The sequence below is a fragment of the Euleptes europaea genome, chromosome 16 (genome assembly GCF_029931775.1).
Source record: "Euleptes europaea isolate rEulEur1 chromosome 16, rEulEur1.hap1, whole genome shotgun sequence".
NCBI lineage: Eukaryota > Metazoa > Chordata > Lepidosauria > Squamata > Sphaerodactylidae > Euleptes > Euleptes europaea.
This window is the reverse complement of record NC_079327.1, coordinates 54,008,016-54,025,121: the sequence shown is the minus strand read 5'-3', so window position 1 is coordinate 54,025,121 and position 17,106 is coordinate 54,008,016. Positions and strand designations below refer to the sequence as shown.

The following is a 17,106-nucleotide window of genomic DNA, read 5'->3' as shown; positions in this document are numbered from 1 at the left end:
CATGTCAGCTACAGTGCCAACCAACACCCTTGGATGCTCTGCATGCTCCAGAGCCTCAACACGTATGATGAGTTCTGCCATATTAATCTCCTCTTCCTCATTGGATGACAAGTGTGCTGACACCCTCCTAGGGGGTAGGCGCTTGGCAAGACCCCCAAGCCTTTATTGTGCCTTATTCAGGGTCATACCTATCAAAATTAGAGAAAAGATAAGAGAACACTTGGACCTGGTATCAAAGCCTGGTCAAGCTTACCACTACACAGGAACCAGAAAATTTGAACACTAGTAGCTCAGTGCCAGGCACAGAAATATAGGTAATATGCTAGGGGTGAGAGAGGAAAACCCCTAAACACCCCTGCAGTGGCCAAGGGGCAAATGGCTATTTTGGCAAACTTACCTTTTTATGATGTATAGTCAATATTAAACTACAAAATAACTTAATTATTTACTTAACAATTACTTTTTTAAAAAATTAATCTTGCTTTTTTACACAACTCTAACCATTCTTACCTATCTAACATCTACCCAACTGAACTATCTACACCTATACTAACTATGCCCTGTAGCAGAACATCACAGTATAAATAGACTCAGGAATTTAAGGGGGTTGGGAGGAGCACCAACAATGCAAACTGAATTTAAAGAAAAAATGCCCCAATTAACTGGTCCCTACTGCTCCCGTCTAAAGACGATCTACCTTTCCCCCAACTCCTCCCTTTTTCCTTTTTTGAGCCATGGAGCCAGGGTTGAATGTGTCTAGAAAGCAAGGCTAAAGAAAAAAGGGCTTTGCCCCTAGTGCTTTAGTGAAACAACTGTCTGAAATAAAAACATCCAACAGGTGGTAAGGAAGCCCCTTTTAGCAGGTGGCAAAAAGGGGGAGTAATTAAACTACTAAGCCTCTAGGGCTATGCAGAATTACTGGACATGAGACAAGGGTGGGAAAAGGAACGAAAAGGAAGATGATCCCCCAAACGAAGCATGAGGCTGCTATTGTCTGCCCCGAAAGCGTTCCATAAGGGCTCAGGAAACAGCGAAATAATGGTGAATGGAAAAAATAAATGACTGGTTTGCTATCCACACCCCTGAGGGGTGGAGGAGAAGGAGGAGGGGACAAAAAAAACCCTTCTTTTGTAAAATGCTCCCAACACACAACAGATAGACACCCAAACTAGCCATCAGTCAAGTCAGTGACCCTCTTCCACACAACACAAAGGCTCACAACACGAGGTCGCTTTCTCCAACAGGTGCAGATCAGCTAGAACCCTCCTCTGCTGAAGCAAGCAGGAAAAACCTGCTCTGAGGAGGTGCGGCTCCAATATGTACCTGCACTGCCTTCCTCCTGATTGGCTGGCAGTATATTTTTGCTGCCCAATAAGGCTTCGTACCTAGGCAAACTGTTCCCCAGCATTAATGCCAGGAATTCTACTTTTAAGTTGTCTTGTGCTGAAATTCTGTGGTAAGCACCACTCAACATAGTGAGACTTACTTCTGAGTAAACAAACTTACAATTGGGTTGTAAATTGCTGTTGACATTCATAATATTTGTATACTTCTGGATGGCTGTCAAAACTTCACAGTAATGACTATTTTTCACTCATATTCAAAAGAGTTCAGGTACCAATATTTGTAGAAGACAGCTGCTACTTACTTTAAAAAAATCACATCCTTTCACCCCCAGAAGAATTAACATTGCAAAACTTAGAAACACAATAGCAGTACTTGAATAAGAGGACTTTTACACAGCTGAAGTGTTGTACTCAGTTTTATTTGATAGTGCTGCTGAAAACACAAGAGCCTGGCTTGAAAAGCTTGTCCGACATTTTCTTTTGTCAAGAAATTACTGTTTGATTTTTTTCAGAGAAAGGTTCTGTTGTTATTTTTGCATTGAAAAGTTGAAGCACGGTTGCTTTTTTACAAGTGAGAGAGAACTGGGTGACTTTTCTCTGCAGATCATCAAGGATTTTTCTTCTTTTGCAAGCTTCCCCCCCCCCACTGCTGTTGAGCAGAGGATCAGCATCACTGCAGACTTTGTTCCTCTGTAAACCCCTGTGCGAAAACACTCAAGGTTCCTTTTTATTTAAGAGAAGGAAAAACTGTAAAGATTTTCATATGCAAAAAGGAGAGAACTTGAAGGGTTATCACTGAATGCAAGCATCATTATTATTTCACTCAGAATTGCGGAGGGGGGGGAGACCTAGTATTAATGGGCAGTTTTTACTGTGAGGTAATTGATGGCAATTTTGTTTAAATAGTTGGAAAACTATGGTCTTTATCCATCACCTAAAAAACATTTTCTTGGGCAACTTAACCTGGAACTTGTTTCTCCGATAAGAACCAACATATAGCCCTTTTCTAGATAACAGAAAATGAATAGCTCTCTATTCTTAAACTACCTAGTAGGTACTCTGATACTCCCACAAGCACAAAAACTCTGAATGGTATTATGCAACAGAATATCTGATGGATGGTTATCCTAATAACAAAATATTTCACTTTTGAGTGATGTGTCTTCACTCTAATAGATATGCTAAGACAATTGGTTTTTTGAATAATGGCTATCCACCATGCACTTATTCATTATCTGGATAAATCCTTACAAAACAGTAGCACAACATTATGAAATCTGCCTTTGACTCTATTTTTTTGCCATATTAAATTATAGAATTATGGAAAAATTCTGATTGTTGGAAAAAAGCACAGAAAGGAAAAATTTTAAGATGGAACTCCGGGGCAAAGAAGCTCAAAGAGTTGGCTTGTAGCCTGAGCAGTCTAAGCTTCACACATTGTTTGTAACTTCCCAGCCAGATCTTTGGCTGCAGGCCAACTTATAATTGCAGGGTGAAAGTCGGCTCATAATTGCTAATCAATAGTTGAAGAGACAGCAGCACAGTTAAGTATCTACTATTGTAAATTTCTTTAGCACCTTGGCACAGAAGAGTATGTTCACTTCATTTTGTCATATTTAATAAACTATATCCTAAGTATCTGATGGCCAAACTAGACTAAATGGTGTCCTTGTGGTGGCCACAAGTATGCCACTGCCATTTTAAAGTCATTTAAAAATGCCATGAGGACCCAATCTCGATCACACCTATGGCATGACACTCTTGTTTTCCCCCTGTGGCTTTTCAAGTGCTGAAACAGCTGTAGAGTTGTGTGTGTGGCCATTTCAGCACTTGATAAGGCATAGGTGGAGGACAAGAGCCTGCTCTTTGAGTGGAGAGTATTCTTTGACATTTTCCCACAGGGACAACATGGCAGTTCTCATGCATGAGCATGCCTATCCCCTCTCTGGCAGTATCAATATACCATATGCACAACAAAGAAAAAAGAAAAGGGTTTGGCACTGTTATACTGCCAATTACAACAGCACCCTTGCTAAAAAAAAATCCTTGTTTTTTAAGGAAAATCTGTAGGAAAATAAACCGATATAGCAACTAGAAAAACGCAGAGGGAGAGAAGATGTGTGGGACCCCCATGCTCAATGCTATTCTGATGCTAGCAGATGAAAGGAGCATGTGTGATAAACTCCCAAGTCTCCAAAAAACAATCAGGCACCGCAACAGTGATTGTGGGCCAATCTACTCTAGACTTCCCTCCTGCTTTCTCTCTTATGATGCAGTTCTGAGTTGAATCAAGTTCCCAGAGACTTAGAACAGTGTTCTCCACAGCAGCTATGTGGCTGATGGGAAAGCACCTTGGGTCCAGGAAACCAGGCACAAGTGGTTAGCGGGAACTGTGGAACCAGTAAGGCACCTATCCACCTGCCAGTTTATATAGGAAACTGGAATTCCTGCCCTTCTTGATAGCCTCTTGACTCCTGACTCCACCTCCTGAGAAAGGCTAAAATGAGGTAGGAACCAGGCTGCCTATGGTGTGTTCATGTGGTCCATGCTACTGCCCTGCTCCTCCTCCATCTCTATTCCCAGTAGTCTGGAGGAGAGTCTGGGGGTGCCAGGTTTCTGGCTGGGCTCCTGTACTGTCTCCAGGTTAGCTGTAGGTATTGAAGGGATGTAGATCTCCTCAGGCAGTTTGTGGTTGGTCGAAACCATATGGACAGGTCCCAGGCCTGCTTACTGCAAAGCATTTAGAGGGGTCTGTGCAGTGGGCATCTTGGGGTCTGTGAGGGGACCTTCTTTGTCTGAGGTATCAGGATCAGTGGAAATGGGGCAAGACAGCACAAACAGATCAGGTAATAGACCCTGATCCCATTAAAGCTCCTGAGGTCAGATTTACTAACTCAACTGTATAACTAGGAATTTTATTTATTTATTGTTGCTACAGACTGCATTGACCTTACCGTCCATTAAAGATTTCTGGCACCAGGTTTGACTGTTTCTGCTATGAGATGCGTTGTAAGTTTTAAAAGCACTTTAATGTGTGCTATTTTTTAATTGTATAATGCACAGCATTGCATTTTTTTCCTATTCTTTTAAGAAAACATAACAGTATCTCACTATGCTCACTGTTCCATTTACTGAAGATGTACTAGAAGAATTTGTAATGCAAGCAGCTGCTGAACCAATATTTTAAAGAGAGGGTATGGTTTGTTCTTGTGTAAATGCAGTGAAATTACTCTAGAAATAAAATATCTAGCACTTAATTGTAGATGCAGAGTCTTAAACATACCATTTTTAATTTTTACTACCATAGATTCAAATAAATTGCAGCAAATCATTAAACTTGTAGGTAAACAAAGATATAACACTTGAAATTTGAATACGAGAGTAAAATATTTTTAAACAGTGCATAATTACTTGTATGTCTTAAAATATACTACTACCGGTACTTGAAAATAATTTTTTCTTCTACAAATGAATATTGTGCACATAATGTGTGATAAATGTTGCCTTATAAGACAACATTTCCTAAGTATTCGCAACAGCATATCTCATAATGATTTACGAAAGTCTTAATAAAATTGCCTGTTCCTACTGAATTATTATACTCTTCTTACCATGGACTGTATATTTTAACTGAGTCTTCCAATAACACATTTAGACACTTACATAACACTTTTTGACTGGGCAAAGTACTTTAGATATATTATCTGAGTATTAATTAGAAAACTCTGTAACTTAGGCCAGTATTGTTTCCTCATGGTCTAAGTCCCAGTGATAATATCCTGGCTCTTTTTTTTCCATAATATGCCTTTGCTTCTTATTTAATTGCCTTTAGTTTCACTGCTCTGGAGTAAATGGATTGCAGTCATTTCATGTTCTTAAGCAGAATATATGCTTCTAGCTGAATAACCCTAGCTGAATGAAATTTTCTAGGGTTTCTCCTGTTCAAGATAGGGTGTTGTTGTTTTTTGAAATTTTAAAATCTCAGTTTTTGTGTTAAAGAAATATTCATATACTTAAGGGTTTCTGTCCCTTTACAATTTATATAATATGATACAGTTAACTGAGTTCAACATGTCCTGACAAAAGAATCAATATGAGAACTCTCAAATCACTGACATACATACTTCAAAGTGTTGTAAATTAAACTTAAGAAGAAATGCCACTTAATGTTGCCACTTAAACGATAACTAGAGGATTTAAAGACAGAACACAATGATCATATATTAGACATATCTTGGGCAATTCCATATGCCCACAAGAAATTTATCAAGATGTTCTTGCAGTGTTAAGCTACCAGTGGCTTCTATCTGAAAAGTTTAAATATATGTACTCCTCTATTGCAGTCAACAGGACTTGGAAGTGGCTTAGTTTGGGTTGATCATGCCAGCCAAATGGGATCAAGTTGACTGCTGTTTTTCTTTTTTCTCAGCATAGCAGTTGGGAACTGCATTATTTAGTATATGTTTCATGTGGTAAATTCATTATGTTATTAAGCTTAAGGTACATTTCATGCTAGTCTGACATACAGTGCTCAGCTAAACAAATTACATTGTCCTTTAGTTTTTTTTTGTGTGTGTGTTTTGTGTCGTAAAGTCATAGATGACTTATGGCGACCCCGTAGGGGATGACGCCAGTGTTTGATACTGGAAAAAACTTTATTCTGTCGGAAAGGCTTGGTTTTCCAGCCTGGAGTCAAAACGTGGCATTTCTTTGATAAGTTTGTGATGTATTTAGTTGGTGCAAGGACTATGCTGGACTATTGAACTGCTGAACTGTTGAACTCAGCTGTGCTGAACTGTGTTGAGCTTGAGGCTCTGCTCCAGGCTCCGTTGTCTGTTTCTCCTATTGGACGGTGGACTTTGGCCGTACAATCACGGACCAGGGGGGTAACTCTGGGTGGTTGGGAACTGTATATTAACTGTTTTGCAGTTAAGTTAGTTCTCTCTTCCCTGTTAACTGGATAAAGCGGTTGCTGTTGGAACCCTGTCTCCAGCCTCGTGTGTAATCTACGCATACATAATATGTTAAAATCCCTTTATTGGCTGAACTGGTTCTGGAAGGCTCTTGTTTCCAGGACCCAAGGCCCAAATTTATTAAGGCCTTTTTACAAACATGGAGGGAAGACATGAAAAGGAGCTGTCCCTTCTGTGCATGTGTTTGACTGTGGAGAAAGTATGATCATGGGAAGGACTGCTGGCTAAGCATGCTCTAAGCCCTGCAAAGGGGGAAGAATGGAGCCCAGTAATAGGAGAGCTGGTATCTCCTGCTCTTCCTTCCAGCTGCCGTGCCTACAACCATGAAGCTTGAGGAAGGTCACAGGCAACTGCTACCTCTGCTTCTTCCTTTGCAGGGGCAGGGTGCAGCAGGGGAAGGCAAAGTGATCTGAGTGGTGGTGTTGCAACTGGGGGTGCCACTCAGACCTGCCACTGGCCACTTTTGGTACCCCTGACACCTCCTAACTATTGCTTTTTCAGTAAATCTGCTAAGTACACAGAACTCCATGCATATTAATCTTTAATCTCTGCGTGAATTTGACACGGCACAGCTCCCATCCTGTCCATACATATTTATGTAATGAAAGAAAAATTCTATAAAATTTTCTAATATGAGAGATGTGCACAATATTAGGGTAACAAGATTGTAGCCCAGTCTGGATCTAAGGTCCCATAAAAATATGGCTGTCTTCAGTCTCCTACAATTACCAACCTCCAGGTGGGGCTGGAAGTTCTGGAACTAGAATTTTTCTCCAAACGACGCAGATCAGTTCCCCAGGAAGAAATGTCAGCTCCAGAGGGTGGAATCTGTAGCCTCAGCTCCTCAGAAAACTCCCTCACCTCCCTAAACTCTGGCCTCCATGGGCACTGCCCACAGATCTCCAGGAATTTCCCAAACTGGAGTTGGAAACCCTACCAACTCCCCAAGCTCGGACATGTGACAAACATGTTTCTGTTAGTTCTATAGGAGCAGGGACACATTCTGTTTGTACAATGGGGAATTTTCATGCCACTCTTTATAGAGGCATGGTAGTTCCACAGAAATATGTCATGTTTAGCCTTTTCCTTTTACTGTCAAAATCCGCACCTTGTGGACAAAGTTTAGCATTCAGGACTGTAACTGAAAAAGTGGATGAAACGTTGCATGCTTCCAGCTTTCTAACTGATACATCCTTGGCTTCCATTAATTAAAGAATTGATGGTAGTGAACAATGTTTTCCTTTCAGTGTTAAAATAAAAGGAGTTAAACAGTGATCTCTATTTCTGTTAGCCACTACTAATTTGCCATGTAGGTTTATTAGCTAATATTTCTGAAAATTAGATAATGTACATATGAATTGACCCTGTTACTGTTGCTGTTCTTTCTTTTATGACCACAGACTGGAACAACAACAGAATCTTCTGACAGAATTGCAATACGGCTTAAGCAAGTTTATTTTATGGTTAGAAGAATCAAGTAATGTCACTGGCATTCCTCTTGAACCAGGAAATGAATACCAGTTGAAAGATACTCTTCAAAAAGTGAAGGTAACCAATCTCTGACAGTTTGGTTTTGAAGAACACTTTTTTTGGTCGCAATAGAAAAATATTTTTATTAGGCCCCATCGAAAGGTTTCTGAGAAAATTTGTAATTATTCTTTTCTTATGCCACATATTGTGTTGGTCTGTCTTCTCTCTCTACCAAACCTTGTTTAAGAATGGTAAATGTTTTGATTTTGTAGTGCTTGAAATTTCCTTTGCACAGAAGCTGTAGTAATAAATAGTATGGAATATACACTTTGTATTTTGAGGTCTCCACAGTTGTGAAAAGAATGTAATGGCACATCAGAGAAATAAGTACATTTTGCTATTTAGTGTCAAGCACTTGAAAAATAGCCCTGGTTGATTCCTGAAAGTTTCATGTGCACATGAACCCACAATCCCCGTTTTTCAGCATTTGATGCCCTCTAACAGCTTTGCAGAAAAAATGAATAAGTAATCATGAGAAGCCGTTTATTTTAGAGATTTTTCAAAACCTAAGGCTTGAATGAAAACTTCAGGAGGCAAATGTAAAAAGCACACATTCAAGATGCCCCTGTCTAATAGCAAGTTAATTATTGTGTGCATTACAAATCAATAGAAATTAACTTGCACAAAAGAAATCATAAATGCCTCTTTGGGGCCTCTCATTAAAGCCACATAATTTTATTTAGCTATTCACAGTGTAAATGGTTTTGTTTGCATGGGCTTGTCCTCTCTGGCCACTGTCAGGGGATGGGGGGGGGTATGGTTGCCAGATCCAGGTTGGGAAACTCCAGGAGATTTGAAGGTGAAGGCTGGGGAGGACAGGGACCTCAGTGGGGTACAATGCCATAGAGTCCACTCTCCAAAGCATCAGTTTTCTTCAGGGGAACTAATATCTGTAGTCTGGAGATTACCTGTAATTCTGGGGGGTCCCCAGATCCCTCCTGGAGGCTGGCATCCCCAATTATCAAACACACAAAATCTCATGATTTAGGCCATTTTTAGACACAACACAAACCGCAGATATCATGTATATAATTTCCATGCATTTGCCATCTCATTTAATTTTACTTACCAAGTGTTTCAGGCCATATTTATGCAGTTTTAGAGTACTGAGGGCTCATTCCAGCGGGGGGGCGGTTAATCAGTTTAGGAGGTGTTGTGACCTCTATGCCAGCATTCTTGCCACTTGTGCCATCTAAACTGGCATGGATGCCACCGTAGGGCCACTTACGCTGGCCCCCTGGACTGCGGTGGCAGTGCAGCCCATGGACACCAGTTCAGCCTCCTGCCAATGTCCTCCCGGTGCAAGTCCTTGCACTGGCATCCCAAGAGGTGTTCCTGGGGCATTTGGGAGGGGCGGAGCTGCCATTAGGCAGTTTACTAATCCCTTACAGCCCAGGAACAGTGGTGCTGCGCCACCTTTTTGTTGGTGAAGCATCGCTGTCCTCTATGGGGCTTCCCCCCCCCCATTTTCCATCCTTTTTTTCCTTTCAAAAATAGCCCTTTTTTCCTGCCGGAGCAGCTGCAAAACCTCGTTGGATGCGTCGCGGCGGTGCCACAGCCATGTTGTCCCCAGCTGCAGCAGCTCTCAGGAATGGGCTGTAACCGAATGTCCACCTGACCTGACGTACTGCTAACATTCAAACAATGCACATATATGATCCAAATGTTGTAATTGCCATATGGGTTTCATACCTGGATAAATAAATGCTGTACATCATTGCAATGTCTAAATCTGCCCTCACACAAGATCATTTTTTAATATTAAATAATTATGAACACATGCCACTCACTACTTTGCTATTAAGTATCACTGGAAGTTTGGGGAAACCCACTATCATACTGATCACTGTTATGAGTAATGCTACTCTGACATTAAAATTGCTATGAGGTAGCTAATCTACATTACATGAACTTGAGTACCTTTCTCTAGAATTGGAAGGGACACAATAGTTTATAAAGCCTTGCTTTTTAAAAAGCAGATTTCTGTAGTCGCTAATAAATGATTTAGTATTAATTCTATGAGAATTAACAGTTCAAGTCTAAAGTATTGTGTAGCATGGGCCCTGATGTGTTTGCCTCCAGATGAATTTGGAGGGAAGAAAGTGGATTTTAATAAGATAGCTTTAATTATTTTATTTTTCATGTCTCTGACTTCAGAATACATCTTCCAGTTCAAGGGAAAACTTCCCTAATACTATTAAATCCAAAAACTGAAATGCTGCTTTATTTCTTACCTTGTTACCCTAGAAACCATTTTTTACTTTGTATGTATGTGAAGAGGACAAAAAATGTTTCATCACAGCTATAAAACAGCAAATTTTTGCTAACCCTTAATGCCTTAGACCTCTCCAGTAATGATTGAGCACTGATTTAAGTGATTTGAAGAAGGGCTATCAACATTTAGTGGAATCACTTCATGGAATATGCTTTTCTCTGCTGCTTCTTGGACCTGTCACAGCATAGCTGAGGAAGTGGGACAAAAAAGAAGAGAAATTAATGAAACATCCTTGTTCTGATTTCTTCCTATGTAGAGGATTGGCAGTAAAGATGGCAAAACGTTTCTGTGCTTACTGCCCCTTTTAATCTTAGCAAAATTTGATAATCCTGTTCAGAACATTGACATTGTCTATCTAAATTTGTTAGAGCATATATTGGGGCTCAAAATTTGTTTTTTTTTTGTTGAAACCCTTGCCTTGCCAATGTATATGTGTGGAATCCCTCTTTTCTAATCTTAAAGGAACAACTCCCAGTCTAAATTACTCATGCTGTCATGGGACCCCACAGCTGAATGGGCATCTTGTTGAAAGTTATGTGGATAGGCAACATTTAGATATAACCAATATACACCTATGATTTCTGGTCTGTTCTCAATCTCCAAGTTCTTCATGTGCTTGTCAGTAATCCATATTATAAGCCTATACGGTAAAGGTAACCATGTCGTCGCTTATCTGATGAAGGGAGCTTTGATGGTCAAAAAGCTAAAGTGTTACTGACCTCAAATCTAGCTCTTTTACTGCAGACCAATATAGCTACCTTCTGAAACTAATGTTATCACAGTATTGCATACTGTGGCTCAAGGGTAGAGTTCAGTTCAGTTTATTTACAGTCATCTGACCATCAAATATCAGTACAAAATTACAATTTTAAAACCCCAGTTGAGGATCTCCATATCTTACTGGCCACGGAACAGAACTTTGCAATAAGAGATAAAAGCATCTTGATCTTCTAATAAAAATTTTTTAACAATAAAACCATCTGAATGGCTAACATTCCTAAAATTTCTAGTCAACACAGGTAAAATCAGCTTATTTCAAACCTCCCAATAAAATTCACAGTATAATAAAATATGTGTAATTGACTCAACTGAATTAAAATTACAGGGGCATAATCTGGCCTCTACAGGTATATGCTTTAATCTTCCGCTGAGCATAGCCGACGGAAAGACACTAAATAGGGCTCTTGGAAAGGCTCATCAAAAACTAGAAAATGTAATGGTAGTTAAATAAGGAGCACTAGACAAACCTTCCCAGCTTTTTAATGATTTATAATGTCTTGGGAGAAGAGTCAACTCATTTTGTAATTCGATATCTATGAGTCATTGCTTAACCAGATTTTTTTGCTCTGTTTAAGCCCATTTCTGGTAGGCTATCAGGAGCTAAGCCTGTAGAGAGAAGTTTATTAACTATGCTTTCACTCCAAGAGAGTTGTGGGTTAGATGACAGTAAATAGGGTATCAGTCCAACGGGCTGAAGATGAATTTTTAGCTGGTAATTAAATATTATTATGCAAGGCTTGATCTCAACTTTTAATAACCCAGCCTCCTGTCGTACATTAGATGTACGCTTTGGAGCCTTAAATAAGGCTCCAAGAAAATCTGATTGTATTCTCTCTAGGGGAGCAGGGTAGAGAGTTTTGCAAGCAGCAGATCCCAGGTTCTGTTTTTTTTTTCCCTTGCCCGTTAACAGATTTCAGTTTGCAATTTTGGGATAGACTTTTTCTGCCTTATAGCCTGGAGTACTTCAGCCAATGAGAGTATGCAGTGCTGCACTAGATGGATCAACGGTCAGTCATTTATTAATATGGCACATAGCCAGTCATATACAGAAGAATAGAATCATCAACCGTTGACTAAATTCCAACCATTGGAATTAAAACTAGAAATTCCAAATATAAAAATATAAAATGCATAAATACAAGTATAAAAAGTATAAAATATATAAAATCCAAAGAGGGCACTACTATGTACACAGGTGGTAAGAGATGTCATCCCAGCAATTGGAGCCTGATTTTGGACACAGCATTACAAAATTTAGCAGTGTCTATGGTAACCCTTGGATTTCTATCCAAGAGCAGCTTCCTTGCCCTCTCTGCCTCTAAGTTATCAGAGAGCCTGTTAGTCCACGGCTGGTTAAATTTGCCACGGACCTCTTCATAGTAAGGGCAGCGGATGAGAATATGCTCCGTGGTTTATACATCTCCTATACCACACCGGCATAATCTCTCTGAGATGGGGATTTTTTTTATATCTACCCTCTAGTAGTACTGAGGGGAAGGCAGAGCATCAGGGTTGTGAAAAGGCCCTTCTTTGGCTAATTAGTTCCAGAGTGAAAAGGTATGCAGCAGGAGAAACAATGTATCTGGATTTATCTGGGGCTAAGAAGGTGGGAGTTCTTGTTAGATCCATCTGCCGCTTGACGTCCCTCACTCTTTGTTTCACCATTTTCTTAGCCTGATCAACCCCCAGCCCCAGAAGCGAAAAGGGAGAAAAGCCCATCTGTTCTAGCTTACCTTTAACTGCTTTTATCCATTGTGACTGGTAACAATCTTTTAAAATCAGCTGGGCCAGGCCTTGAGGGTTGAGATTCAGTTTCAGAATTGATACAAACCCAAGTCTCAACTTTTATCATCCCTGTTTCCAAACATATCATCGAATTTGACACAGAACAGGGAAGTTGAAGAGTGCTCTCAAGAATTTTGATTGAATCAATTCTAACGAGGCAAAACAGGATGATGGTGGCCCCAGTAAAGTACCACACAGGAGTTGGGCTTGGAACAGTTTAAGGGCTTGGAACAGTTTAAGCTTGGAACAGCTTAAGGGCAGCAGGAATATACTGTCCTCCCCTGCAGTGGAGGAACTTACTTATATTGTTTTCAGACTTGTGCCCAAGCTCCGCTGTGTATTTACCGTGTGCAACCCTAGAACCTGCAGCCTGAAGGACCATTCCCAGGTACTTAAATCTGGTCACTTGCTCAATCATGTGGCCATTTAATTTCCATGCCTGGGTTTTTGTTGGATCAATGGTCTGATTTGGTATAACACAGCTACATATGCTGATACAAGTTCATGAAAAATGAAGAAAATATCTTTTCCCAGATTTTACCTGGGGACTTTCACAGGTTTAGTGAACATACTACCCAATTCCAGGGTTCCTGAGCAAGAAGATCTAGGGGGCTCCCTCATTAACTTCATTAAATTGCATTTCATCTTCATTTATTGCATTTCATCTTTATTTATTACATCTCTTAATTCTGACAAGAAGGAAGTGCTACTGATAAACAGAACCTCTGACCTGGGTATCACCTGTTTTGGATGAGGTTGTACTCCCCTTGAAGGAAAAGGTCTGTAGTTTGGGAGGAACTAGTGGATTAGCAGTTATCCAGAACACACACCAGAACTCCTTGGCTTTGTAGAAAACAGTGTGCGTTTATTTTGTACAGGGCACAGATAAAAACAACCATCACGTACACTTACTCCACTATATTTCCCCAACACAGAGTAATTGTCATACAGACTTATATACAGTACTGCACCAGATACCAATTAGGCCACCTGTAGACCTGCCCACAGTATTGCATCAGCCTACTGCCTAAATCTGGTTTGCTGCAGTTCACTCTGGGACCTGCAAGGCTCTTGCTGCCTCTTGCATCAGCTTAGATGTCCCTGATCTGACAGCTCTTTGACAACTGTCTCTGTCAAACTTATTATGAACAACTTGTATCTCTGACAGCTCACAGACACAGGCCTACTACAAGGTAAGCTGTGTCCAAGGGTACCTTTTACCAGCTTCAACCTGGTGGCCAACTGTGGTCTTTCATGGGCAGAAAACGTCTGGCCACTGTGGCACATGCCCTGGTTACATCTAGATTAGATTTCTGCAATGCACTCTATGTGGGGGTGCCCTTACAAAGTAGGGCTGTTGAAAAAAAATTCGGTACAGTTCGGCTTCAGCAAAATTCGGCCCTTTTAAATTCGGGCTGTGCCAAAGTCCGAACTCCCCCGCTTCGGATTCCCGAAATTCGGGCGAGATCCGGAGTTCGGGGGGGAAATTCGGCTCCCCTGCGAGCCTTCATAGGGCTTCCATGAAGGCACGGGGGGGGGGGGGCTCCTTAAACAGATCTGCGCCTTCCAGCTGGAAGCAAGCATGCAAGTGGTGGCAGCTGCTGCTGTTTCTGTTCTCAGTAGCCATCACATTTGCTTGCCCAGGCATGTTTGGAGGTCACAATATATTCCCATGTCACAGCTAGCCTGGAATTGGCTGTGGGTCCTCTCAGGGTGTGCTGGCTGCAGCAGCTGCCTGATAATATCAGCTCCTGATACTGACTGACACAGCAGTGAAGTCTAATATACAACTAATATGTCTCCTGTTTTTTTACTCTTGAAGCTCCAAGTGGCCACATTCTGGGGATCATTAGATCAGGGCTCAGCCAATCCCAGGAGCCAGGTTGCGTCAATGGTGCCTAGAAATTTCATTGTGGCATCTAGTATTTTCAGCAGTGATTTTATTGTCGTGTGTCTCCACAATCCACAATGGAAGTACAAAACTTATTATCTCACATCAGAATGTTCATAAAGTTCTTGTTATTGCATGTTCATCTGTTAATTTTACACCATTCAGTGTTGGTAGATGAACCAGTTGCTTTCTCTAATAGTAAATTAAATTAAACTTTTAAAAGTAATAAGAAAATTATGAGAAATTGGGGAGAGGCTAGAGCTTCAGACTACAGGCTAAAATTTTGTAATAGTGATGACAGCCAGGGTTACCACATATAAAACAGCACTTTTGTCATAGTTTTAATAAAATAATGAGACACTGATAAGGGTTTAGGATTAGGTTTTGTCATAGAAAATATTATTTTTAAAATACAAAACCGTGATGACTAAAAAATGAATCTGGCTTCTAAATATAAGGCCTAGCTCATAAAGTCAAAGAAAATTTGTCAAGGCCTGAATTAGACATTAGGGGACTTCATAGTTTTTTCTCCTGAGATTTTCATAATTCCTTTCCCACTATGGCTTTGACATTGTGGTAAGCATCTGTCTCTGGGGAAACTCTTCTTGATGCAGAGGCAGGACTGACTTCTTCCCCCCCCCCCCCAAGGAATCACAACCTGGAACAAAAGCTGTGTATATTTTGTCCTGATTTGAGCTCGGGAGTCTAGTTTCTCCAGCTGATAAATTAATCAATAGAGATGAAGATAAGGGAGCTGAAAATTCTACTGCAGTTCATTTTAAATGTTGCATTTGTCTGTTCCAGCCAAGAGTGGAAGAACTGCCTCTACACAAGGGAATACTGAAACAATTAAATGAAGCTGGAGGAAAAGCACTTGGTAGTGCATCACTGAACCCTGAAGTAAAACATAAGCTTGACAACAGACTCAAGGAGGCTAACCATCACTGGATAAAGGTTAGGCATATTAACAAGTGTGTTGTATATATATCTCTAACCTATAAAAGTGTTTCCAATATTTTTCAGCAGGGCTTTTTGTTTGCTTGTTTTGACTTTTTTCTACAGGCATATCCAGACTTACCAGTACCTCTTTATATGTTAGAGAAACTAACAGGCCTGGGAAAATGAGGGGGCAGGGGCTGCACTTTCCAACTCCGTCTCCGCAGAGTCATTTTACTATCTTACCTGGCTGTTGCTGCTGTGGCTTAGGCAACTTTCATGTCAAAAGTCTGCAGCAGCAGCTCTGTTGCTTCACACGTCAGGTTTGATGGCAGTCCACCCATTGATTAATATTTATTTATTTATTGATATAGTCAATCAGACCAGTAAAAACTATACAACAATAAACCTCGCATGAACAATATAAAAAAGCGTTTTTTAAAAATGAGACATATTTATATAAATTTTAAGAACACTTTATATAAAAGTGGATGGTGTAGAAAAAAGTGCAATAAGTACAAATAATATAATTCTACCAGAAGTCTACGAAGCTTCATAGAGACAACACAAAATTTGGCAACCTGAGTTGTCACCTGAGGGTTCTCGCCTCTTAACAATTTCGCGACCCTATCTGCTGAGTCCCGGCCTGGGAGTCTTACCAACAACGGAGAAATAATTTCAGCACAAGCATTTTCATGAAGAGGGCAGAATAGTAAAATGTGGTATCAACTTGCCCACTGCCACATAGACAAAATCTTTGAGCCCTGGGGATTTTTTTATAACGACCCTCTAGTAAGGCTGAGGGCTTGCTGAGCATCTGGCAAGTGTGAATGCTCTTCCATGTCTATTTGCTTCAAGGGAAAGCAAATATGTGGCTGGAGCCAACAGGTATCTAGTTGTGGCTGAGGCAATAAAGGATGGTGTTCTGGTCAAGTCTAATTGTCGTCCAATGTCCTTAACTCTCTGTTTAACTGATGTTATAGCCTGATCTAAATGTGCTAATTTACTTTGGACACTTACAAGCCATGACGACTGAAATTTGTCGTGTAACATCAATGACGACAATCCCTGAGGATTTTTTTTTGTTAAGTTTGAGCCATTTTGTAATGTATGCCATGCAGATCCTATCCTCCATTCTAACCATCCCTGTTTCCAAGCGAACCGTAGAATTAGAAACGCATCAGGGAAGCTGGAGAAGGGTCCTTAAAAATTTAGATTGAACCCTCTCTAAGGAGGCTATGCATGTTTCAGGAATCCCTAGGAGCAAGCCATGCATAAGTTGGGCCAAGTTCTTTGCAGCAAATAGTTCCAAAGCAGCTGGTATAAAGTGCCCACCCTTGGATTGTTGAAATTTAAGAATGGAGTTCACAGATCTTTGGCCCTGCTCAGCCGGATGCTTGCAGTGGGCACTCCTAGATCCAGATGATTGGATAATCACTCCTAAATACTTAAACTTAGTGACCTGTTCAATTTGCTGTCCAAGGGCTATTGGGCTGAGAACTGATATAAGTAAGCTACAACTCATCTTTAATAAACATAACAATTTTTATTAACAAAGAACAGTATTTTTTTATTGGAAAACATTTTTCA

The 17,106-nt window shown here is 40.4% G+C and overlaps 1 protein-coding gene across 2 annotated transcripts in view; it reads left to right on the top strand.

The window, feature by feature from the left end:
• DMD (dystrophin) overlaps nucleotides 1-17,106 on the top strand; it is a 1,354,185-nt gene that overhangs the window by 866,794 nt on the left and 470,285 nt on the right. The window contains exons 46-47 of one of the 2 annotated variants that reach the window (XM_056862020.1): nucleotides 7,720-7,867; nucleotides 15,385-15,534. In XM_056862020.1, the coding sequence (XP_056717998.1) occupies nucleotides 7,720-7,867; nucleotides 15,385-15,534 (298 nt within the window). Of the gene's footprint in view, nucleotides 1-7,719; nucleotides 7,868-15,384; nucleotides 15,535-17,106 lie in introns of those variants that run through there. The other variant, XM_056862019.1, reaches the window with a different exon arrangement.